At 36.2% G+C, this 25,822-nt stretch overlaps 1 protein-coding gene across 12 annotated transcripts in view; it reads right to left on the bottom strand.

The window, feature by feature from the left end:
• The window catches only part of APC (APC regulator of WNT signaling pathway), a 93,229-nt gene that overhangs the window by 46,286 nt on the left and 21,121 nt on the right, over window positions 1–25,822 (bottom strand). For all 12 annotated transcript variants that reach the window (XM_036409719.2, XM_036409717.2, XM_036409720.2 and 9 more), the window contains exons 2-5: window positions 14,047–14,199; window positions 8,996–9,080; window positions 6,609–6,810; window positions 1,213–1,321 (exon numbers count right to left, since the gene is read on the bottom strand). In XM_036409719.2, the coding sequence (XP_036265612.1) occupies window positions 1,213–1,321; window positions 6,609–6,810; window positions 8,996–9,080; window positions 14,047–14,181 (531 nt within the window). In that variant the 5' untranslated portion in view covers window positions 14,182–14,199. The remainder of the gene's footprint in view (window positions 1–1,212; window positions 1,322–6,608; window positions 6,811–8,995; window positions 9,081–14,046; window positions 14,200–25,822) is intronic.

Here is a 25,822-nt window from a genome sequence, read left to right as displayed (position 1 = left end):
TGTTTGTAAGAGTAAAAATCCCACCAAACCTTCCTTGTTCGGAATGTCATTATACACACTCAGATTACAGTGCTAACAACTCTACAATAACTGTTTTTTCACTATTTGTGTCTCCTTATTTCCCAGAAAGGTGTTAAGGACATTGTCAGGGAGGAGGATCTTCTCTCTCCCTCTGAAAACCCTGAAAGACTGAGCACTTAAGCTTCTAGTTCTAGCTCCTGCCAGACAATACCTACTCAGGCAGCCTGGCTAACTACAAGTTTTAGAAAAAGGATTTTCTTCTATTTTTGCTTTTAGTTTATTATGTTCCCTCAAAGGTACTAGCAAAAAATGAAAAATCTAAGCTAAGAGAGAAAGATATATTTTAAATATATCTTCTTAAAATATTTTAAAAGTTAGAAAAATATTTATAAACAACAGTTGAAATACAATCTTGGTTGAAATTAATTTATCTTAGAAATGTGCTTATATGTGCCACCTCCATGAATTAAATAGGGAGGGAGAAGCTGACAAGATTAAATTCTTTTTTATTTTTTTACACAGTTATATTTGTTTGCAAAACAAACAAATTTTAGTACATGCAAAGAGTTTTAAGATCCAGGTCAAAAGCTATTGTCATTTATAATAAATAAAAATAGCACTCAAATTATCTTCAGAGATTTCCCCCCCCCAAAACTATCTGGCATGATTCCTATAATATGGTTAAAAAAATGGACAGATGGTGAGAAACACTTCTACAATGTATGTTTGGCAACTCAATATACAATAAAAACAACAACAGTTGCCTACCTAATTTCTGAGTCCTTTAGAATTCAAACAATAGGTTTTCGGAACTCAGGGCTTAAAAATAAATATTTGCTTGAGCACAATGAAGTTTTATCATCATTATAAACAAAAATTCATTAACTATTACATATTCAAGTTTAAAGTTAGCGTAGTTATCCCACACTTTTAATATATAATTTAGATACTTTTAAAAATCAAGTTAGTACCCTAGCCAATTCAGCTCAGTGTATACAGCGTCGGCCTGTGGATTCAGTCCCCAGTAGGGGGTGTGCAAGAGGCAGAAAATCAATGATTACTTCTCATCATTGATGTTTCTATCTCTCTCTTCCTCTCCCTTCCTCTCTGAAATCAATGAAAATATGTTAAATAAAAAAAAAAAATCAAGTTAGTAAAATCTATAATAAATCATATTGCCAAGCTACTTACGTTTTCAGTTAAAGGAAGACTATCTATTCTTTTAGTGAGATTCTGAAGTTGAGCGTAATACCAGTCTTTTTCCTTTTCTTCTTTGTCAATATCAGCAAGAAGTAATGATCTGTTTTTTGTTTTAAAAAAAGGTTAAGGTTACACAATGCTAATATACAGTACATCACAGCAATTCTTATTACCTATTACTGTAAAGTTCTCTCTTCAAGTTAAAGTATTAATAACGAATAAATGAAAAACATTGATTTTTGAAGATGTGACTTACAATGTTATAATCATTAAAAGTAGAATATTAAAAAGGTTGTTTTCAGCTAAACAAGATGCTAATCAACATTATAATATTTACATTTCACCAAAGGCATTGTCTTCACATTCATGCAGTCTAAGAATATGATGGTTTGTAGTATAAAGTCCATTTATGACAAACCTCCAAACTAATACAAGGGAAAAGAAGGTACAATAAAGAAAAGGAATAGGTATGCAAAAAATGAACTTAGAGTATAAGAAGCTACTGAATTGGACACAAATGTAGTTTTTGCTTCTCAGCAGCCAAAATAGTAAAAAATATATTGTCACTGTACAATATGAAGTTATTCTGAGGGAAACAACATTTTTCTTAGTTTGGAATTTGAAGATGAATTTATGTAATTTCTGAACTACCCAAGAGATGTTGTCCTCAATGACAATCTATAAATGAAGGTACTCTATATGATCATTATAAACATAAATGCAAGCTATGAGTGTCACTGAGCTAAAACTCAGTTGGTACAAAGCATATTATGCTAAGCAAAATAAGCCAGTCAGAGAAAGATAAATATCACATGATCTCACTCATTTGTGGAATATAATGAACAACATAAACTGATGAATAAAAACAAATCGAGACAAAGAAGCATCGATCAGATGTACAAACATCAGAGGGAAGGTAGGGGAGGGAGGGGATAAGAGGGAAGAGATCAATTAAAGGACTTGTATGCATACATATAAGCCTAATCAATACACACAGACAGCACAGGGTTGAGGGCATGAGTGGGAGTGGGGGGGGGGGAGGATGGGGGAATAAGAACAAATATGTAATACCTTAATCATTAGAGGGAAAAAAAGTATGTGATCTCTTTTCATGTGACTCTTTCCCAAAGCTGCTATTACCATTTTCTTGTTTGTTTATATTTCCAGAGATATTCTTTAACTATGTAAGGATATATGTAACATTCTTAAACATAAACAGTACCATATATGTTACCTTATAACTTATTTTCCACTAAAAAAATCTACCTTGGAGAGAATTTTGTATCAGGCCCAAAATATTTTTATGCAGGGACATAGTATTCCAAGGTATTTTGGAATCCATAACCAGTTCTGTGGTAGAGGACATTCAGGATCTTTCTAACCTTTTGCTATTATAAAGAACTAGAGTCCCAATGCACGAAATTCATGCACTGGTAGGGTCCCTAACTGCTGCTGGCCTCCCTCCCTTCCCCCAGCTGGCCCTGCCCCGTGGTTGAATTCCTGGACAAACTCCTAATCGAGGGGACAATTTGCATACTACACTTTTATTATATAGGATGCTGCACTATCTTTACACATAATTTCACACATATGCAACCATGTATACTGCCCTTGTTAGATGTTATTTATGTACCTATTAACTTCACCAATGTAAATGTTTTATTAAACTTTTTTATTGTTGTAAATGTAGGTTGCTTTTCCTCCAAAAATGGTCTCACTATGGTTTTAATTTGACTTCTTTTAGTATGAATGAGGATAAGCATTTTTTAGTAGCCATTTGTATTTTCTTGTCTGTGACTTTTTCTTACTTTCAGAACCTCTTCTATGTTAAGAATAACCACACTTTATCAGTTATATGGGTTGTAAATATAATTTGTCAGTTTGTCACGTAAACTTTGTTTACAATGTTTGCCTTGTAAGACTTTTTTATATTCTTTTTTTTTTTAAACCCTCACCTGAGGATATTTTTTTCCATTGAGTTTTTGAAAGAGGGGAAGGGAGGGAGGAGGAAAGGGGAGAGGGAAAAAGAAACATCTATGTGAGAGAGACACATCAATTAGTTGCCTCCCGCATGCATCCTGACCAGGGCTGGTGATGAACCTGCAACCAAGGCATGTGCCCTTGACCAGGAATTGAACCCATGACCCTTTGGTCCATGGGCTGATGCTGTAATCATGATCAAATTGGCCAGGGCATGATATTATTGTTATCAGATTTGTGGATATTTTCTATTATGGCTTCTGGAGTTTGCTCATACACAGAGAAATGCTCCCCACTCAGATATTGTTACTTTAAAATCCTATTTGATTATAATTTCTTGGAAAAAACTGTATGCATATATGTGGAAGGTTCTATGCTTTCTAAAATTCTCTTCCCTTTACTTGAGAAGCAATTTTTAAAATAAAAAACAAGCCTTCACTTTTGATGTGGTAACTTCAATAGTGAGGGAACCCATGATTGGAAAATAAGCCCTTCTTATGATGCAGCAACCTTAGAAGCCATATTTCCTTCCCTTTCTAACAACAGAAGCAGGAAAAAGCACTGTAGAAAGCCTGAACCCTTTTCAAAAGCTGAGCACCAAACTAGCATAAAGATAAGATATGATTCTATTTTTCAGCTTTCCTTGATGAGAACCAGTAGGACCCAGCAGGACTTAAGTAGGCAAAAGAGATAGATAGGTGGTGACACTCTGATTACCCTTTAATAAATAGGCTTATGAAATAAGAGCTGGGTATGTAAAGTGAGAGGTCAAATGTTACTGATGGTGGTAGAGTAAGGGAGAGGTTAGAGAATAAGGACAAGTTTTACTACAAAGTTTAAGCTCAAACTATATATATATATATATAAAAAAAAATGCTTTGGAAAAGCCATGGCTATAGTGTCTTGAACCAAAATGATAACAAGTGGTTAAATGATAGTAGTTGACCTTGTAACTCACACAATCAGTGCTAAAAACTCAGAAATTAAACTAGGTCTAGACCCAGAAGCAGGTAGGTCTTTAGAGTTTAGTGTACTAATGGTTTATACAGTGACTAGAGGTTTGGTGTATGAATTCTTGCACCACTGGGGTCCCTCGGCCTGGCCTGTGGGATCAGGCCAAAACCAGCACTTTGACATCCCGAGGGGTCCCAGATTGCACGAGGGAGCAGGGCAGGCAGAGAGATTCCACCAGTGCACAATTGGGGCCGGGAGGGGTTGTGGGAGGGCTCCAGGGCATCTCGGCTCATATTGCTCAGTCTTGATTGGCAGGACACCAGCAGCAAACTAACCTACCAGTTGGAATGTCTACCCCTGGTGGTGAGTGCATGTTATAGCAACTGGTTGATAGTCGACTGTCTGCCCCCTGATGGTCAGTGCATGTCATAGTGAGTAGTTGAGTGGCCTTAGCATATTATGCTTTGATTGGTTCAATGGGTGACCAGTTGACCGGATACTTATCATAATAGGTTTTTATTTTATAGGATTGTCAATAGTTTTAAAAATGCCTCTTCATGTAAGCCTCATGTCTTCTTAGTCCTCAAGCTAATTCAGAATCACCTAGAAGAGTATGGCACATAAGTTATTAGGTATTTAATAAATATTTGTTAAATTAATGGCTAACATGACAATAGCTAACATTTATTAAGTGCTCTCTATATAAGATATAGTGCTAAGGACTTTTAAAAAAATCTATAGATTTTTAAATCTCCTTCTATAGACAGGAAAACTGAGAATCAAAAGGCTTATAGAGCTATTGACCTGGTTTTGAATCCTAGCTTGACTACTTACTAGCACTTATCTTGTGCAACACAGAAAAAGAGAAAAAAAAAGGCAGAGAGAATTAATCTCTGACTTAAGGGAGGTCTAGAAAGAAAGAATAGAAGCATAGGGGAGAACATAATCAAAGAAATAACATACAGAGTTTTCAAAAGCTGTAGAAAACAAATTTTCAGATCAAAAGGACACACTAGTATCCCGCACGATGAAGGAAGAAAACACACACACACCAAGGCATTGTAAAAGCTGCAAAGAGGAAAAATGGTTGTCTACAAAGATATAAGAATCAGCATGGTATCAAATCTCTCATCAGTAACATTGATAATGAGAGGAAAATGAATTTGAACCTAGTCCTACCAAACTATCAATCAAGTGTGAGAGCAACATAAAGATATTGTTACCTAAGCAAGGTCTCAATTTTCTTCCCTCCAACACAGTGAGAACAAAGAGGATACAAGATCTATCAGAACTACACACACAACACCCTCTCCTCTCTCTCTGTCTGTTAATAAAATAAGGACTTAACCTACACGAAGCAAAGTTCCCAAGAAAGTCAGTATGCTCACATGTCCTTTGCCTCTTAACAGAGCTCAAAGGGGACAAAGATGAAAGACCATGGATCCTAGTTAGCTTCTTCTTTTTTAGCATAGTATTTCCTACACTGTCAGACAGAAACAGTCCAGGTTCAAGGTACAAAACAGACTCATGTGAACTTAAGAGATGTGACTCATGTGAACACTACTGGTCCAGATGACTATTCATATTTTTGTAGATGGACAAACCTAAAACCAGAGAAAGTAATAAAAGGTCATTTGTTTCTCAGTGAGATATATAATTTCGAATGTTAATATTTGATTTTGACAACTCTATAAGGTATAACCATATCCCAATTTTACAGATGAAACAATATCAAAATTTAATGATTTGACCAAGGTTCCAGAGCTAATATGTAACATTTTTATACATGTTAACATTTCTTAAATGTCTATTAGAATTTTTAGGAATATAAAGATAATAAAATTTCATGCATTGAGGAATTTACCTTTTAGGAGACATATATTTTTGATAAAATTTTTGATAATGTTATATATTATGATATTTGTAATGTGATGATTTTAACTGCAGGAAAAATACACTGGCTGTGAGACCAGAACTCATTCCATATGTCAAGCAATGTTTTTGACACAGAAATTGATTAATTAAAAAATGTTTTACTTGTGGCACTTTTAAGATGTCTTCCATAACGCAGTCACCTTATAGTAGATCTAGTAGTTATTTTAGTTCAGAAGATAAACAGAAATGCAATTTTAAAAATCAGCTACATATCTTAACATAGAAATTGGCATCCTGTGTAGGACCCATTGTGTGTATTCATGTGACAAAATATAAATCTTAAAATCCCAAGAAATTGCCTCCTTTAAACTTTTAGATTTCTTATAGGGACAATCAGCCACATACTATCTTTGAGTTAATAAATGCAAAATGTTCTCTAAATGTTAGTGGTCATCCATCGTACATGCTTCACAATTCATATCTTGCATTACAAAATGCAAAATAATAGCAAAAATTGAGGCATACAAATGCTTGCTATTTAATGAAAAAAAAAAAAAAAAAAAAAAAAAAAAGGTTACCTCTCTTTCTCAAGTTCTTCTAAATAACCAGTATTTTCTCTGCTTCCGTTTACAAATCCTCTTCTTGGAAATGAACCCACAGGAACAGGACTGCACTCCCCTGAACGACTGGATACAGATCCTTCCCGGCTTCCATAAGAACGGAGGGACATTTTGGACCGTAGTTTTACTCCAGGGAAATTACTGCTATCTAAGTTAAGCTCTAAATAAAATAGAGACAAGTTTTAATATAATAATTGCTTTAAATAGTTTAATTCAGTATTATTGTTTTAAAAGTAAAATCGCAGGTTCATATTTAGCTCTCAATTTTAACCACTTTATAATTATAAAATACTTTATACGTATATATTACAGTAAGCCTATAGGAGAACTAAATTAATGTAACTATTAAGCAGCCAATTCATGCAGGGAGAAGAAATCCTTATCATAAATACTGATGCTCAGAGATTCACCGACTCCTCATTCTAGAGAAATGTAAAGGTAGGAGAGAGAATACGCAGAAGAATCCTGAAAACTAAAGATTAGAAAATTGCTAAGCCTCTATTAGGCAGGCTCTCTGAGAGCCTGCAAAAGGACAGTGTACTAAAGCATTGAGTCAGTAAAAGGACACACTTCTTGGTTCAGAAGCTTACAAATTCCTAACAGAGGGAACCACAAATATACATGACTGAATAACAATTGTTTAGAAACAGAATGGCTAAACTTTCTCTCCAAAGTTAGCTTTAGTCAGAGGAAAAGAAGTCTGTTATAGGAAAATTAGACAAAATATCCTTCCTTAGATTCATGCTAGACAATAATACAATTAGGGAACAAAAGGTAATTTCTTTGCCTAGCTTCAGTTTTAATTAAGCATTTTCCCCATTTTGACACTGGAATTTTAAGCAACAAAATGAGACATTTTTTTAAAACTCTGCTAAAAATGGCTTATAACCAACTTATACATCAGAGGATAAAGCATTTGTATTCCAGATGGAACAGAGAAGGACACTACATCAAATGAGGCAATGTGCCCAGTCTGTGGTACACAGTTTTCTAAAGGCCTAGTTAGTGACCAGCAGAATAGCAATGAGCCTTAAAAAAATATTGAAATGATCAAGGAAGGCATCTAAAATAGTTTATTCAAAGCCAGTAAAATGTTTAACTGAGAAAATAACACGAAAATACTTTTTACATATTTTTACTTTAACACTTATATCCTAACTAGAGGCCTGGTGCACAAAATTTGTGCGGGGGGGGGGTGTGTGTGTGTGTCCCCCCTCAGCCCAGCCTGACCCCTCTCACAGACCAGGGATCCCTCAGAGGATGTCATACTGACAGCTTAGGCCCGCTCCCCAGGGAGAGGGGGGCTTAGCCACAGTCTGGCCTGCTGGCAGGAGGCAACCTGGCTGATCAGGGGAAGGTGCCACCCCCATCACCCCACTGCTGCTGCCACTGCCAACCTCCTCAACCGCCTAGGTGTTTTCATCAACACAGACTCCAGTCCCTTCACCATGAAAAAATGACAACTTTCTTTAGGCATTTTCAAGATGTCTCTTTCATATGATATGACATTTCTTTTTTTCTTTTTTTGTTTCCTCACCTGAGGCTATTTTTCCATTAATTTTTAGAGAGCGTGGAAGAGAGAGGGAAAGACAGAAAAACATCAATGTGAGAGGAACACTTCGATTGGTTGCCTCCTGCCTGAGCCCTGACCTGGGCCCCGAGCAGGGAGGAGCCTGCAACTTAGGTACATGCTCTTGATCAGAATCGAACCCGGACCCTGCAGTCAGCATGCCAAGGCTCTATCCACTGAGCCAAACCAGCGAGGGCAGAATATGACATTTTTTAGACCCTCCAGCAGCAGACCTTTGTTTTTTCCTCCAGGGGTGAGGTAGAAAAACCCTAGATCACCTTCTTGGATTCTTATTAGGCAAGTTATCAAGAACAATGCGAGTGGCATACTGGGAGCTTAGCCAATGAGCGGTCAGAAAAGATGGGTCCTCTCTCCTCTCTCCTCTTCCCTCCTGGCCTGTGCTTGGCTTCAGTGACTGTGGTGGGCCGGGGTGGGCCTGCCCTCGACTGTGGCAACTTGGGCAGGTCCCCCTGTCTCTGTCTCTGTCTCCGCTTCAGGCCTCATCTGCACGCGTGCAGCCTCCTCCTGACCGGTCATGACTGTTATGGCATCCCAATTTGCACATTGCCCGCCCCCTCCCTCTCTCTCTCTCTCTCTCTCTCTCTCTCTCTCTCTCTATATATATATATATATATATATATATATGGGTAAAACCGCTATACTAAGGAAACTGATACCAACACCCAAATCAACAGAAGTTATACGTGGCTATACATATCTAAAGCTGACAACTAAAGCATAAAATTTTATTTTAAAACACTTTTTTAAAATGTACCTTTGAGGCGCTCTAATAAATCAATCTGTCCAGAAGATGTCATAGCTTCATCTTCAATACTTCCTTGTAGTTGTTTAAGTACTTCCTGTAAAAAACAACAACACAATATCTGAACATAACAAAATTCTAAAAAATCTTCTTGAAGAATAATTTTAAATATTTTGGTACTTAGGTATGGTAGATAAAAAGTTATTTTAGATAAGTCTAGAAAGCACTCCACATATATTACCTAGTATGAATTAAGAGCAACAAATTATATTCCAACAATGTGATATTTTGTAATAATAGTAAGAATGAGTACTCTCTTGACAGTTACTATATGGATAAATTATCTCTAACTTTTAAAATAATACAAGGTGGATTATTCTCATTTTTGGATAGGTCAACTGAGACTCAAAGAGTTTACCACGCTAGTGAGCAGGAAATTTATGCAAGAGTAGAGGGCATCTTTATCACAAATGCTGATGTTCAGAGAAATTTACTGACTCTTAGTTCTAGGTAAAAGGTTAAGAGAGTAAGTAGACTAATTCTTTTAAGTAATCAGAAAATGGCCAATGAGGCTGGTTCAATAGTTATGTATTTAGAATCTGTATCTCTTAGGCGTGCACCAATGTGACTATAAAAAACATCAAATTAACACATTATGATAGGCTGTTTTATTTAATGCCCTAAAAAAATCAAGCTTTTATATATCACATTTAAGTATATTCTTCTAGTACAATTTACATTTAGCAGATATGTGACTATATACTTATTGTCTCCTGACTTTTGATGCCATTATTTCTTCCCCATCTAAATTTTTCTCTTGATTTGATTTGTCAAGATCCTTGAATGTGATTCTTTTTCAAATTTAGACTGTAAATATTATAATTTCTCCCCAGTCTTTGGTTTTCCACCCTACACAACTCCAATATCTGTCACTTACCTTTATATACTTTGTTTTCCAGTTTAGCCTGATTCTCAGGTGGCACCTGATTCCCTAGCCCTAAAGATTTGTCCCTTGGAGGCTATGAGCTTAAGTATTTAACCTCCTACTTATGTAAACTTCAAAGTATGGCAAACATCTTGAGGAGATCTGTCTTGTAAAAGTTATATGTCTCTTCTATAGCAAGACTTTGCTTAACATTCTGTCTTTCTAGTCCATTCCCAGCATCCTTCACTACAAAAAAATTCAGCCAATATCCCATGGGGAAATCTACCCATGCATTTGGATCTCCTCTAAATATCAATACTTCACATCTGCCTACATGTTTGTCAAGACCTCCAATAGTTTTCTTCCTCCATTGAAATCATTCTGCCTGTAGCAATAATAAATACTAGTTTGTACCCAGAATCAACATGTATCCCTGGGGAAGAAAATCACCATGATCATAATTAGCCCTGGAGTAAAAAAAAAAAAAAAAAAATACAGTATTTACAACATTAAAGTTTAATTACAATTTCTGAATTTATCTGATTCCAGGTCAACTAAATCCAATGAAATCTCTATTATACTTTATTATATTTTTATTAAAGAAATGTCAAATATATACATAATTATAAAGAATATCATAATAAGCTTCCATATATCTTCACATCCTGCTTCAATAATTATCAACTCATGGTTTATTTCATTTATTCCCATACCTACTTTCTCCATTTCCCCACCTCCACCCAGATTTGTAACAATCTCAGACATCATATCATTTCTTCTGTAAATATTTTAATATGTATATTTAAACATAGATTCTTTCTAAACACAACCACAGTGCCATCACTATACCTAAAAAACATTTAAAATATTCTCAAATATACAGTCAGTGTTCACAGTGTTACATGCCTATTTTGCTGTGGTATACAAAAATATTTTTATAGTTTGTATCAATGCCATGTGAACAGCAAACAGTGTTCTCTTTTGCCACTAGATGGTATTATTGCATAAATAGCAGGCATTCTTAAATGATCTCATTGGAGGGACACACCTTGCCTTTCTTTGGGATAAGTAGCTTAATGATTAATAAACGTGATTCAAGATTGTACAAGGTATTCCAAAGTCTAATAAGTGATTTGGGGTTGGGGGTACACAAGATAACCATTGTTTTGGATAAACTTTAATCCAGCGTAGAGTGACACTGTTTCCAAGTGTCTTTTTACAAATCAATATTCTAAAACAAAATAAACAGGTCACAGTTTCTGCTCTTTAATAGCTTACAGTCTCTTAAGGAAGAGAAATGTAAATAATTTCCTTATAAGGTTGTAACTGCTATGATACCATATGCCCAATCCTAAAGACATATGTGGATAGATTAGCAAGAATGTCTTGTAGATGCACATGTTGGTAATTATCAATTCATGGTTGAATTCAGATATATCTTAAATGTCAATGTTCATGTTGTATATTATATCACCGGATAAGTTGTCAACCTGATAGTCCATTGTAGAAATTTAAGGGTCTGATTTGTCATTTACTCTGACATTCCACTTCAGCATAGAAATGGATCTAAGGGTAGGATAAAATGCCTCTTAAAAATGAATTTTGAATTTGTTCAAGTAGTTAAAAACTTCAAAGACATCTCAGAGCTATCCACTATAAAACACATTCAGATAGGCCAGTCAGGAGTTCTCTGCAAGATATACCTCCAAAGTAGATGAAAGAGTAGTCCTATTGGGAATTTTAAATTTTGTATCTTTGAAATTTTTGTCATGTCATGTAAAACAATTGCAGATACATTGTACTGGTCAGTGTTAAAATACGAAACTATTCTTTTTTAACCTAGTAGGTAACTAATTTGGCTGTTTTTAGGGACACCCATAGTTTGTGGTAAGAACATACATTTATTTATAGTCTTCATTATTTCCAAAAAGATTTGAGGTAGATATCTTGGAGATTTATCATTGCTAGGGAAAGTTTTTAGAACAGAAATAGGCAATTAAAACAGAAAAGATTTATACACAAATAGAAAAGTACACGAGTAAAAAGACTGAACTGTTAGAATATTGACTATAAAGGGTAAAAGAGGAGCAACAATAGTTCAGTAATATATAGAAGCTTGAAGAATAAGGAAGACCTCAAAATGTACAGAAAAAGGACTCAGAAGAGAATAGACAATGAATCAGAAATAGGAGTAGTGAACAGATAGGAGAATAGGGTATAGAACCCAGATGTTGAAATAGCAGAGGCGCAGAAAGAACATAAAGCAGGAAAATTTTTTGAAGGAGGTAACAGTTTTATAGATGAATTCCAATAAAGTTATTAAATTCAGTGAGAAGTAAATCTACCTTAATAATTAAAAATTAAAACAGTTGTAAGTCTTAAGCTTGATTGGTTTGAAATTAGAACATATTTTCCCCATTGCAGATTGAGTATTTTATATCTTTTCTTAGAGGTTACATAGCTTGTCATGTTATTTGGCAAACCAATTCTAGAGTTTGAAGGTACCATGGAACTCCTCTAGGGTAGTGCAATGTCTGTATTTTCCTTTGGCAACTTAAAATTAACTCCAGAAGAGGACCAAAGGTGATGCAATTTAGCTTGAGACAACACCAGGAATAGGACTAGGTACTGACTTTCATTCAGGACTCTTCCTATTAAGGTCCTGTGATTTTCTTAATAATCTATCAGAGCTGCATTTAAGTAGCATCAAGATCTGAGAGAGATGGGGAGGAAGGCTATGGGCAACCTGATTTTCTTGATAGTCTATAAACACAGCATTTAAGTGGCAACAAGATCTGAGAGAGTTGGGGAAGAAAGCTACCTATATAACAAAAGCCTAATATGCTACATGCCCAGTTGAGGCTGTTCAACAACCAAAATGTAATATACTAATGAATGCTAAGGCCACTCAACCACTCACTATAACGAGCACTGATCACCAGGGGGGCAGACAATCGACCAGTCGCTATGACATGTCCTGACCACCAGGGGGCAGATGCTCCAACCAGTAGATTGGTTTGCTGCTGCTGTCTGGGCAATCGGGACTGAGATGGGCTAGACATGCCCTGGAGCCCTCCCGTGTCTCTCCCCGGCCCCAATTGTGCACTGGTGGGGGCCTGGCCTGAGCTCTCTCGCAATCCAGGATCCCTTGGTGATGTCGGAGAGCCAGTTTATGCCCAATCCCGCAGGCTAGGCCAAGGGACCCCATTGGTGCAGGAATTGGAGCACTAGGCCTATATCCTATCTAATAAAAGAGTAATATGCAAATTGACCGTCACTCCAACATACAAGATGGCTGCTCCCCTGTGGACACAAAATGGCCACCACAAGATGGCTGGCAGGGGAGGGCAGTTGGGGGTGACTAGGCCTGAAGGAGAGGGCAACTGGGGGGGACCAGGCCTGCAGGGGAGGGCAGTTGGTGATGACCAGGCCAGCAGGGGAGGGCAGTTGGGAGCAACCAGGCCTGCACAGTAAGACAGTTAGGGGTGATTAGGTCAGCAAGGGAGGGCAGTTAGGAGCAATCAGGCCGGCAGGGTAGCAGTTAGGCGTCAATCAGGGGAGTGGTTAGGGGGTGATCAGGCTGGTAGGCAGAAGCAGTTAGGGGCAATCAGACAGGCAGTCAGGTGAGCGATTGGGAGCCAGCAGTCCTGGATTGTGAGAGGGATGTCCAACTGCCCGTTGGGCCTAAACGGGCAGTCAAGCATCTCTCGAGGGGTCCCAGATTGGAGAGGGTGCAGGTTGGGTTAAGGGGCACACACACGCACACACACCCATGCTCGAATTTCGTGTACCGGGCATCTAGTATTTAACAATTGAGATATATTCTCAAGTTATGAAGCTAGTTCCTATAAATTACATAGAACATCCAGCCTCATAGAGTGATGCTTAAGCTTAAAAATAACTTAAAAAATAACTAGTTACTGAGGTTTTATACTTATTTCTTTATATGACTCACTGAGTAAATTCAATACATTTTATTTCAAAGTATAAATGTTAACATTTGTAAGAAAAAGCGTTTACATATTACAACTTAACTTAAAATATACTTTTAAGAAAGTGAAGTGTCTAACCCAAGTTTACAAGAGGGAATACTAAATAAAAATGGATAAACTACAATTAAAAGTCACAATCTTAATACCTTCATATTAGATGCCTCAGTTTCCAGTTTTGTAAGATGATTGGAATTATCTTCTAGCTCTTGTCGAAGATTTGAGTTCTCCATCTTCAGTGCCTCAACTTGCTTTAACAACTGATCATATGAAGCTGCAGCCATCCTTGGCTACCCTTGGACCTATAAGGTTAAAAAGGATTTTGAAATTCACTACTAAAAATATAGTGGCTGCTTGTTTATAAAGAAAGGGATAAAGAAACAAAATTCTTGAGACATTTAATAAGAAGAATTTTGTTAATATTTTAGTTTAGGTCTCAAAACAATATTGTTCAAGGAGAGTAGCATCTAAGAGGATGAAACGATGGAGTCTTAGTTGAAGACAAACAGGACTAAATTAGAAGAGAACTTGTATAGTGTCTGAACACATCTGACTTTTCAGAGTGGATGAGATTTTTATCAGGTTAGAATTTTTTCAAGATTTTAAAGATATTAAACCTGGCGTAACAGGCAAAACACCTAGAAAATATAATTATTAATAAGAAATTTATTTATATTAGCAATACTAACTTATTTCTGAATTTTGTCCGATAGTCACAGAATTTTATTTTTTATTTTTATTTTTTTAAAATATATTTTTTATTGATTTTATACAGAGAGGAAGGGAGAAAGATAGAGAGTTAGAAACATCGATGAGAGAGAGTCATCGATCAGCTGCCTCTTGCACATCCCCTACTGGGGATATGCCCGCAACCAAGGTACATGCCCTTGACCGGAATCGAACCCGGGACCCTTCAGTCCCCAAGCCGACGCTCCATCCATTGAGCCAAACCGGTCCCGGCCAGTCACAGAATTTTAGAGCCAGAATGGATTAATGAGATTAACTAGTGCATCCCATCACTAAGGCTAGTCTTAAACACCATGCATGAAGAAGTAGGTCTGAAGTTTCAAGAAGGCCTCATTAAAAGGCAGTCATTTAACAAAGTGGACACAAAGGAGAGCGTTAGATTGAGACTTCAAGTCTTTTTTTTAAATAAAAGATTGATAAATAAGAATGACGAGTATCAAGTTATTATAATTACTCAAAAGGATGAATATAATAGGCCAAGCTATGGCATATGAGGTCTTGGAACCCACTAAGCTCAGACTGAGGCTAAAAGATACTTAAAGAAAATGAATAATTTTAGGAGTATAGCTTGTCAAAGAGAAATTAAACAGAGTCTGAAGTTAATCATATGACTGTAATAAGAAGAGGAGAGACAAGAAAATATATAGAAGATAGCCAAGTAATAAGAGGTTTTTATCATGAAGAATATTAGAAAGCAAGGAGTTATATGAAGACTAACCAAGTTAGGAAGACCCAGATTCTCTTTTCAGTTTAATCCCAAGCTCACTTTGGAATAAATAAAACCTGCCTACCATAGTTCTTTTTTTTTCTTTTTTTAAATCTTCACCAAAGGATATATTTTATTTTGATTTTTTTTAGAGAAAGGAAGGGTGAGATGGGGAGGTCAGGGAGGGAGAGAAGGAGAGAGGAGAGAGAGAGAAGGAGAGGAGAGAAGGGGAGGGGACTGTTGGGGAGAGAAGGGAAGAGTTCTCTGACTAGGGATCATGGTATACAGGATGATGCTCCAAACCACTGAAGCACCCAGCTAGGGCAATCATAATTCTTTAAAAGTTAAAAAGTATTACAAAATTTGTACTTAAGCAATACTTAAAGATCATGACATAAAATTGTTTCTGTAATAAAATGCACTATACAAATTAAGGCAGATAGGTTACAACACTGGCTAGTCATGACAATATTGGAGTTCACCAACTAAAAGGCCCTATCAAGGGAAATCAAGGGACGTAGGTCCTGAAAGGTGGAAATCACCCACAAAAGTCTTTATGATTGAAAAGAATGCGCACCAGACTTTTATTTGGAAACTTGAGTCTTAATTTTAGGCTTAGTTGTGGTTAACTTTTGCCCCTTCATTTTAATTCATTTTATGAACTGTAAAATGGACATTTACTACCTGCTCTAATATAATTTACAGATATACTGTTAGAATTACGTAACAAAGCAGGATGAAGAGTAAAAGTGCTAGGTAAATACAAGTTATACTATAAAAACAGACATGTAACATAACTTTCTTATTAAGACTTAATGTTGATCTACTATAATAAGACCCTGTCCAGCCAACCAATGGACAAGAGGTAAAGAAGTACCGGTAATTGAAAAAGATAGAGGAGATGTCACAAAAATGAAGGAGAAAATTTTACCATTAATAAGCAGGTCTGGAAACAGGTAGCACATTAAAAGCCTGTGACAAAGGTAGAAATCAGGTAGGACTTAATAATGTAAGCCCTAAAATTTTTTATTTCAAGTAAAATTTTAACAGGTGATTTTGCACAAAAATAATAAAAAACAAAATAAGAAGAAAAGTAAGTAACACAGAGATGGATACATATAAGTATGCTAAAATACAGAGGATATTACCTTACACAATCACAGAAAGAGCCAGAGTAGAAACTATTAAAACTGCTCTTTAAAAGAGAAAACATTCAACCCTTCAGATGGACAATTAGAACATTCTATCATCTTTGTTTTCCTCTCCAGAAGACAATCATTAAAGTGCCTTCTGTTGTAGGAAGAAAATGTTTCATATAATTTTATCGGAAAAATAAGATGTTTCATGGAGTAATAGTGTACCTTATATTCTTTTAGGATATTGCAGCCATCCTTCCCTAACTCAAAATTGCTTTATGCAAAAATTGAGAAATCAATCATAATTTTACTTTGGAATGCTTTTTATACAATCACAAGAATTTCATACCAAATACAGTTTAAATGCAAGTAACTCAATATTTAGGGGGGAAAAAACTTATAAAATGGGAAAACATCTGAATCTTTCACTTTGGTGACAGTATACAAATATTCCAATTTGTTTTTCTATAGTAAAGATGCTAACCTAAGAGTAGGGTAAGGGAGAAGAAAGCTTTTACTGTTTTGTCTCAATGAATGAAGGGGGGGAAAAAGTTGTATTTGTCAATATTTTTAGATAGTTCTTTTCAGAGAAAAATACCAACAGAAAGAAAAGAAACCAAAAGAATCAATCATAAAACACTATTTCTAGTCAACACAAAGAATAAAATTAGAAAGGAATACTATTGGTAGATGATATAATTATATACCTGGAATATCCAAAAGAATCAACTAAATATTGCTATAATAAGATAAATTAGTAATGTGCTATAGTACAAAATATAAAAAAAATGTTTCCTTTATATATACAAAGAGAAATCAGATAGAAGATGGAATAGGAGGAAAGATCCCATTTACAATTTAAAAAGTAATAAAATAGGCATAAAACAGTGTCCAAAATGTATGAAGAAAACTTTAAAACACTTCTGAATGATACTGAAGTAGACTTCAACAAAAAGAGAGACATACTTTGTTCTTGTTTATGTAGGTTCAGAAATGTAAGGCGCCATTTCTCCCTAAGTTAATTTATAAATTTTATATTGTCCCAATGAAAACAGGATATAAAATTTGTTTGTTTTCTGCCGCTAGATATATATTAAAAAAACACACACCTAACAAGCAAAAATAGGAGAGCAGGAGGAATATACCTACCACATTTAAAAATACTATACAAAGTCTTTATAAGTAAAGCAGTATATAGTTAATTATATTTTACTAACAACTTCTGAGTCTTAATAATTATGATTATTAAATATTATGATTATGTAAGATGTTAACATTAGGGGAAGCTGAGTAAAGGGCATATAGGAACTCTACTGTTTTTCAACTCTATAAATCCAGTTACTTAAAAAGAAAAAGTTGTAAAAAAGCTCTGCTATTGGCATATGAATAGATTTACCATTAAATACAATTTTAAAAATCCAGAAGTAAATATATGTAAATTTGGTAAGCCATCACAACATGTGAAAAGATAGACTTTAAATAAGTGGCAGTGGAAACAGGACAACCATGAGAAAGAGGAGAAAACTGCATCTATTCCTCAGATTAGGATAAATTGTAAAAAAGCCCAGAGATTTAAAAACATTATATGACATCTAAATTATTGAAATAGATTTGTTTTTAAATTAAAGATTAATTGAATTAAATTAAATACACCCTCTTCCAAGGAGGATGTTATGGAGCAAGAAACAATAACTGATTTATTAATGAGTATAAGGCATATTGAGGGTCAATTGGAGTTCTCTGAAGTGATGGCTGTTATTAGAATGGAGTAACAGAATGGGTTCTTAGGACAGAAGGAAGGCCAAAAGGCACATGAAAACATGCTCAAAGTCACTAATTGTCCGAGAGGTGCAAATCAAAACAATGCGGTACCATCTCACACCTGTCAGAATGGCCAACATCAACAAATCAACAAACAACAAGTGTTGGCGAGGTTGCGGAGAAAAAGGAACCCTCGTGCACTGCTGGTGGGAATGCAGACTGGTACAACCACTGTGGAGAACAGTGTGGAGTTTCCTCAAAAAAACTGAAAATGGAACTCCCATTTGACCCAGTAATCCCACTTCTAGGAATATATCCCGAGAAACTAGAAACACCAATCAGAAAGGATATTTGCACCCCTATGTTCATAGCAGCACAATCTATTGTACAATAGCCAGAATTTGGAAACAGCCTAGGTGCCCGTCAGCAGATGATTGGATCCAAAAACTATGGTACATCTACACAATGGAATACTATGCTGCCATAAAAAAGAAGGAGTTCTCATCATTTGCAGCAACCTGGATGGAATTGGAGAGCATCATGCTGAGTGAAATAAGCCAATCAATGAAGGAGAAACTCCACATGACCTCACTCATGGGTGGATGATAAAGATCATTATAAACTGATGAACCAAGAGACAGATATAGAGAAAGTAAAGCAACAGGCAGACTGTCAAATAACAGTGGGGAGGGGAGGAAGATCTGGAGGAGATAATAGATCAACCGAAGGACTTGTATACATGCATATAAGTACAACCAATGGACACAAAACTCTGGGGAGGGAGGGGATGTGTGGGAGGGAAGGAGGGGGGCAAAAAAAAAATTAATAAAATATGTTTAAAAAAAAAAAAAAAAAAAGAATGGGTTCTTAGGGAACAAATGGGAAAGTTTTTATTGGGGTAAAAGCATAACTACTTTTAAATAAGTAGGAAGCAACCATGCAGTGGAATACTGTACTGGCATTCAAAAGAAGACATTAATGTAAAAGAACAACAAAAAAGTAAAATAAAAAAAGAAGTGTGCTGATCACTATGTTGCATATGGTCTGTCCTGTTGTAGTAAAAATAAAAGGATTGTATAGATTTAAAATGTTAGGATAAAAAACAACAACCGACATTGTCTCTAGAAAACAGGTCTGAGATCTGCAGAGAAGAAGCCTTCCTTTTTATTGTACACCCTGTTGTAGAGGTTGAAGATTCAACCAAAAAGTTGAAAATACTACCTATTAGAGAGAAGAGCCCAAACATATAAAATGAACATAATTCTAAGGTGGGAGGTGGAGAAGGGAAATTGATTAAAGAAAAAACAGAAAACCTTAATAGTTCTGTAACTTTTGAAAAATTGTGGAAGTATTTTTCCTCTCCTCCTAACACCAATAAACATACAAACAAAACTCCACTGATACAAATGGTTGTAGACACCTTCTACCAAAATTTAATAAACAATTTGTACCAACTTTATTCAAACTTTCCAAAATATAGAAATACTTAAAATATCTTCCCAGACGAAACCGGTTTGGCTCAGTGGATAGAGCGTCGGTCTGCGGACTGAAAGGTCCCAGGTTCGATTCTGGTCAAGGGCATGTACATTGGTTGCAGGCACATCCCCAGTAGGGGGTGTGCAGGAGACAGCTGGTCGATGATTCTCTCTCATCGATGTTTCTGACTATATCTATCCCTCTCCCTTCCTCTCTGTGAAAAAATCAATAAAATATATTTTTAAAAAATATATCTTCCCAATGCAACTTATAATGCCAATATAATTGCAATATAAAATCAAAGGTAGTGTGAAAAAGAATGATTGTAGGTTAGTATCATTCATGAATATTGATACAAAGATCTTAAACAAAATATCACAAAACAGAATACAATAATATACAGTAAAGAAACTATAGGAGGGCCAACCTGAGTTCAGCCAGGAATGTAAGGATTGTTTAACATAGATCATTTATATGTATCATGCACTGCATTAAAACATTATAGGAGAGCCCTAGCTGGTTTGGCTCAGTGGATAGAACATTGGCCTGTGGTGAGGTCCCATGTTTGATTCCTGATGAGGGTATGTGCCCACGTTGCGGGCTTGGTCCCCAGTGTGGGGCAGGCAGGAGGAAGCTGATCAATGATTCTTTTTCATCAGTTCCTAGCTCTCTTCTCTCCCTCTCCCTTTCTCTCTGAAATCAATAAAAAAAAAAAATTTTTTAATTAAAGGAGAAAAACCTTTATGATAATATCTATAGATTAAAAACAAACAAACATTTAATAAAAGTCATCTGTTCAAGATAAAAACTCTTAATAAGGTGGAAATAGAAGAGAAATTGCCAAAAACCTACAGTAAATAACTATTTACAGTGAAATGTATGAGGCATTCTTTTAAAAACCAAAAACAATTAAGATCTCTACTATTGCACCACTTTTACTCAACACAATCCTGTAAGTCCTAATTAGCACAGTCAATGGTTAAAAAGGAAAGAGTAATGATTGGAAAGCAGAAAACAAAACAGAAAATTCTTAAGAAATATGAAAATTTATCAAAGTTGTCAGATAAAAAAACCAATATACAAAAAACCTGTTTTAATTCAAAGCAGAATGAATCATATGCATTTTTTATTATTTTCCCTTCTACCTCTCATTCTCTTTTCTACTAAGGTACCATAGATGGCGACATTCAGTCTCCTATCTACTATATTCTCCCCACCCCCTTTTCCTTTTCTTACAGTCTATAAATGGCTATATACATTGGCTGGATTCCATTCAAGCCCATCCCAAATGACGGTAAGCTCTAAGATGGCTAAGTACCTGAACAGGGGTTGGCAAACATTTTCTGCAAGATAATAAATAAGCTTCAGATGATAAGACTTTGTGGGCGAGATGATTTCTATCGCAACTACTTGACTTTGTGGCTGTCACACAAAAGCAGCCACAAATATGTAATAAACTAGGCACCTGTTGCAGGAATATTCCTGCAAGACTTCTGACAGGCTTCCCTCCTGCCACCGCCATCTTTCTGAGCTCTCCCACCTCTCCCGCTTGGCGGGCAGGGCGGGGCAGGGCGGTCACCAATGCTGCGCGTGCCCGACCCACTGCGCCTGCCACTGCCACTGCCCCACCCCACCCACAGGACTCACCTCACCTGCTGCCCCCGCTGCCTCCCACTGCTGCCGCCTCCATGGCCGCTAGCACTGGCCCTGCGCACCTTGCCCCGCCCCACCCTGCACACACTGCCAGTGCTTTCCCTCCAGCAGCGGTAGCCGCCTTGCTTTCCACTTTCCCTCCCACTTCCTTCTATGCTGTCTTCAGTCTTCACTCCTCCCTCCCTCCATGTATGTAAATTAAATGCCATCTTTGTTGGGTTAATTTGCATACCCACTCTGATTAGCTGGTGGGCATGGCTTGTGTAGCAGAGTGATGCTTAATTTGCATATTATTCTATTATTAGGTTAGATGGGCCTCACCTGCTCCAGTAAAACTTAGTTTACATAAACAGTGGCAGTTTGCAGACCCCTGGCCTCTAGTGTATTATATTTGTGCAAGGGCCTTGGCCAGTGGCTTCCACCTGCTGCCCACTGTGGCTTTGTCTGGAAGGGCATTTGATCTAATTAGCATATTATCCTTTAATTGTTATAGTTACTAGAGGCCTGGTGCATAAAATTGGTGCCTGGGTAGGGTCCCTAGGTCTGGCCAGTGATCAGGGCGGATCGGGGCCTTCTGGCTGCCGGCTGGGGCCTCCCTTCATTCTGTGCTGCCCCCTGGTGGTCAGTACACATCACAGCGAGCAATCAAATTCCCAGTCAGTTGAACTCCTGATGGCACACTTTGCTATTAGGCATAGACAGATAAATAGATAGATAGATAGATAGATAGATAGATAGATAGATAGATAGATAGATAGATAGCTGACATTACTCCTGCACCAAAAGAAGAGCTGGTGTACCTAATAGTTGATTCTAGAGAAATCAGAAACCACAGATATTGACTATTAAAACTAGAAGACTTAGAAAGTACTTCAACTAATGTTCTCATTTTACATTCAAGACACTTAATATACTTCAAAAGCAATTTACTTTACGGAATTATCTGTGTTTCAAAGAGCAAACCACCACATTTCTTTAAATTACAAAGCATTTTAGATGATATAAACCTTTAAATAACCTAGAAATAGTCAAAGTAATCAGTATTTAGCTAGTAAATAACATTTCATGTAGTTCTATTATAAATTTCTTAGAAGTTAGCTAAGACTCTCCAGAATCTTTCATAGTTCAGGCATTTAGTAGGTACTCAAATATGTAGTGAATGTCTTTTCTCAAGTATCATTCATCTTTTCTAGTTTATAATGCCCCATGCCATGCCATCTTTTGTACTATGTCAAGTTTCACTCATACTGTAATACAAAAAAAAAAGAGGGGGGAGGTGGAAGGTCAAAATTAAAGAGAACATTTAACAAAAAGATTGGTTAAACTATGTGAAATCAGTAACAGTAAAAATAAATAAAAATGATAAAATAAAAATCCACAGTCCTAGCTGATATGGCACATTGGATAGAGCGTTGGCCTGTGGCCTTAGGGATCCCAGGTTCAATTCTAGTCAAGGGTGCATGCCCAAGTTGTGGGTTCAATCCTAGTGGGGAAGCATGTAGGAGGCAGCCAATCAAGGATTTTCTCTCTTCATCGATGTTCCTCTCTCTCCCTCTCCCTTCATCATTAAAGTCAATAAAAAAATATTTTAAAAAAATTTCCAGCCCTGGCCAGTGTGGCTTAGTCCTGTGTACCAAAAGGTCACTGGTTTGATTCCCAGTCAGGGCATATATTCAGGTTGTGGGTTCAATCCTCTGTTGGGGTGCCTGTGGGAAGCAGCTGACTAATCTTTGTCTCTCATATTGATGTTTCTGTCTGTCTCTCTCTCTCTCCCCCCCATCTCTAAAAAAATCAATAGAAACTTTATTTTTTAAAATTAATCATCACCTGAGGATATTTTCCATTGATTTTTTAAATTTTATTTTAGAGAGAGTGGAAGAAAGGGAGTGAGAGGGAAGTGTAAGAGAGGAGGGAGGGAGGGAGGGAGGGAGGGAGGGAGGGAGGGAGGGAGGGAAACATCAATGTGATAGAGACACTTCGATTGGTTGCCTCCCACCTTCACCCTTACGAGGGCTAGGGATTGAACCTGCAACCCAGGTACGTGTCCTTGACCGGGAACTGAAAAGACCCTTTGGTCCCCGGGCCAATGCTCTAACCAAGGAACAATACTGGCCAAGCTGAAAAATAATTTTTAAGGGGTGAATTAATTTGTAAAAGTCCACAAAACAGCCTGCCAGTGTGGTTCAGTGATTAAGTATCAACCCCATGAACCAGGAGGTCTTGGTTTGATTCCAAATCAAAGTACATGCTTGGGTTTCGGGCTAGTTCCCTAGCAGAGGGACAGGCAGGAGGCAGATTGATGATTCTCATCATTGATGTTTCTATCTCTCCCTCTCTCTTTTTTGCTCTGAAATCAATAAAAAACATTTTTAAAATTCACAAAACAATTTATGTAAGAAAAGCATCAATAAATAGTTCTGATTCAGTTTACAGGCATGCTTATAACTGTAACTTTTGATTTTTTTAATCACACATTTCTAGCCATATCAAGTAATAGTGAATAATTTCAGACCTATAAAGCCAACAGTTCAGTCTTAAATATTAAGCAGTAACTTCATACTAAAAGGGGAGGGGGGAAATCAACTTTTCTTATTTTAGTTCTTCTTGTTTAATTCTTTAAAAATCTCAAATGAGTGTTTTATATATAAGTAAGTATACATATGATTAATAAGACACTCTAACAAGGGGATGTTTGAATGTCATTACGAAAACAAATGCCTCTCCATTTGTTTAACTACCAGGTATTTTACTAAGCATTCTTACATCATAGTTAAAAACCCATAACCAAGTTAATGTTTCTTCTTCATTTGATGATTTATCAATGATTTATATTGCTTTCCAAATAATTTGTTACATACTATTTTGTATGTTATGTAGTAAAGACATTATTTAAAATAGAGTTAAAGTAGAAAATTTGTTTCTTACATCCTACACAATAAATGACCTTGGATAAAGTCACAACATACCTTTTAGGAGTAGTCTAATATTTAAAATAAAATAAAAAATGCTACACTGGTCTGTTTAAATAGCAAGGTGAGATAATTTATGTAAAAATAAGAATCATAAACTCTCAAAGACTATATTAATCAGGGTTCAAAGAATTGACTGGTACTAGCTATTAAATTTCATTTGGGCCGAAACCGGTTTGGCTCAGTGGTAGAGCATCGGTCTGCGGACTGAAGGGTCCCGGGTTCGATTCCGGTCAAGGGCATGTACATTGGTTGCGGGCACATCCCCAGTGGGGGGTGTGCAAGAGGCAGCTGGTCGATGTTTCTCTCTCATCGACATTTCTGGCTCTCTATCCCTCTCTCCTCTTCTCTGTAAAAAATCAATAAAATATATTTAAAAAAAAAAAAAATTTCATTTGGGATTTTAATGTGACATCTTTAATTCTAGCTAGTTTCCATCATATTTTAAAAAGAGATCTTAAGGACTATTAATCTGAACTATTAATCCATAATAAATAATTCTTAAAGCCATAATATATATTTTTAAAAAGAATAAAGTTATTTTAATTTATTGTTGAAAAGTTTACGGTCTTATTTATTCAAGACCAAGTCCTTATTATCTTGAAAAAAATTACTGAAACAAAATGATAGGATCTCTCAAGACTTTCTATTAGGTCAGCACTATTTAAGAGATACTGTCACTGTTCCTGGAGGGCTTTACATAGCCAGTGCAGTGCCACCCTGTTCAGGAAGTAGGGAGGTGAGGCAGGCTGGCTATCATGAATCTACATAAAGATAATCCAGTTTAAAAAGACCCTATCAGTCCAAAATATGTTTTTAGACATTGAAGTAAAGGGAAATAATTTTAAATGCAATGAAAGCACATTATATCAAGAGCATATGTTATGAGTACTCACTAAACAGAAATACCATTTATTAGAAAAGCCATGGTACTATAATTTAAAATGTTTGCCTGTAGACTTTATTCAATGATATCTAAAAGCAACCAAAGAGTAATATAAAATTACTTAGTACAGATCTTAAATATTAAGTCTATGAAAAATGTATCACTATCATTTTTCACAAAGAAATTGACATAATAAAGCGATTTATTCTTGAATATACTTAATGACAAAGTATAAAAAAAAAAAAGGTCCACTTCTTCATACATAAAGATTTCCCATAAGATTTATGTTAGAGCAAAAAAAAATTGAGCATCTCTTTTGAGGTGTAAGAATCAAAGTGTCTGACACATTCCACTGTTAAAATATTCATAACCTCATATTTTTCGTACTTAAAAAAAAAAAAAAAACAATCCCCCCCATTCAGGTTACAATTAGAAACTATGGCTTCTTGCAATGGACTTCTACCACCAGCACTGCTGCATGGCTCTTATTCCTCTGCAGTTGTCCTTTCACGCTAAAAGAGGGAGAAAGCATTGCTGCAGTCATCTGCAAAAGCCACTACCACTGCACTGTGTAACTAACAAAGACGCTGG

Source organism: Pipistrellus kuhlii, unplaced genomic scaffold, assembly GCF_014108245.1.
Source record: "Pipistrellus kuhlii isolate mPipKuh1 unplaced genomic scaffold, mPipKuh1.p scaffold_m20_p_4, whole genome shotgun sequence".
Classification (NCBI taxonomy): Eukaryota; Metazoa; Chordata; class Mammalia; order Chiroptera; family Vespertilionidae; genus Pipistrellus; species Pipistrellus kuhlii.
Note: the sequence above shows the minus strand (reverse complement) of the source record. Positions and strands in the feature narration are given on the sequence as shown.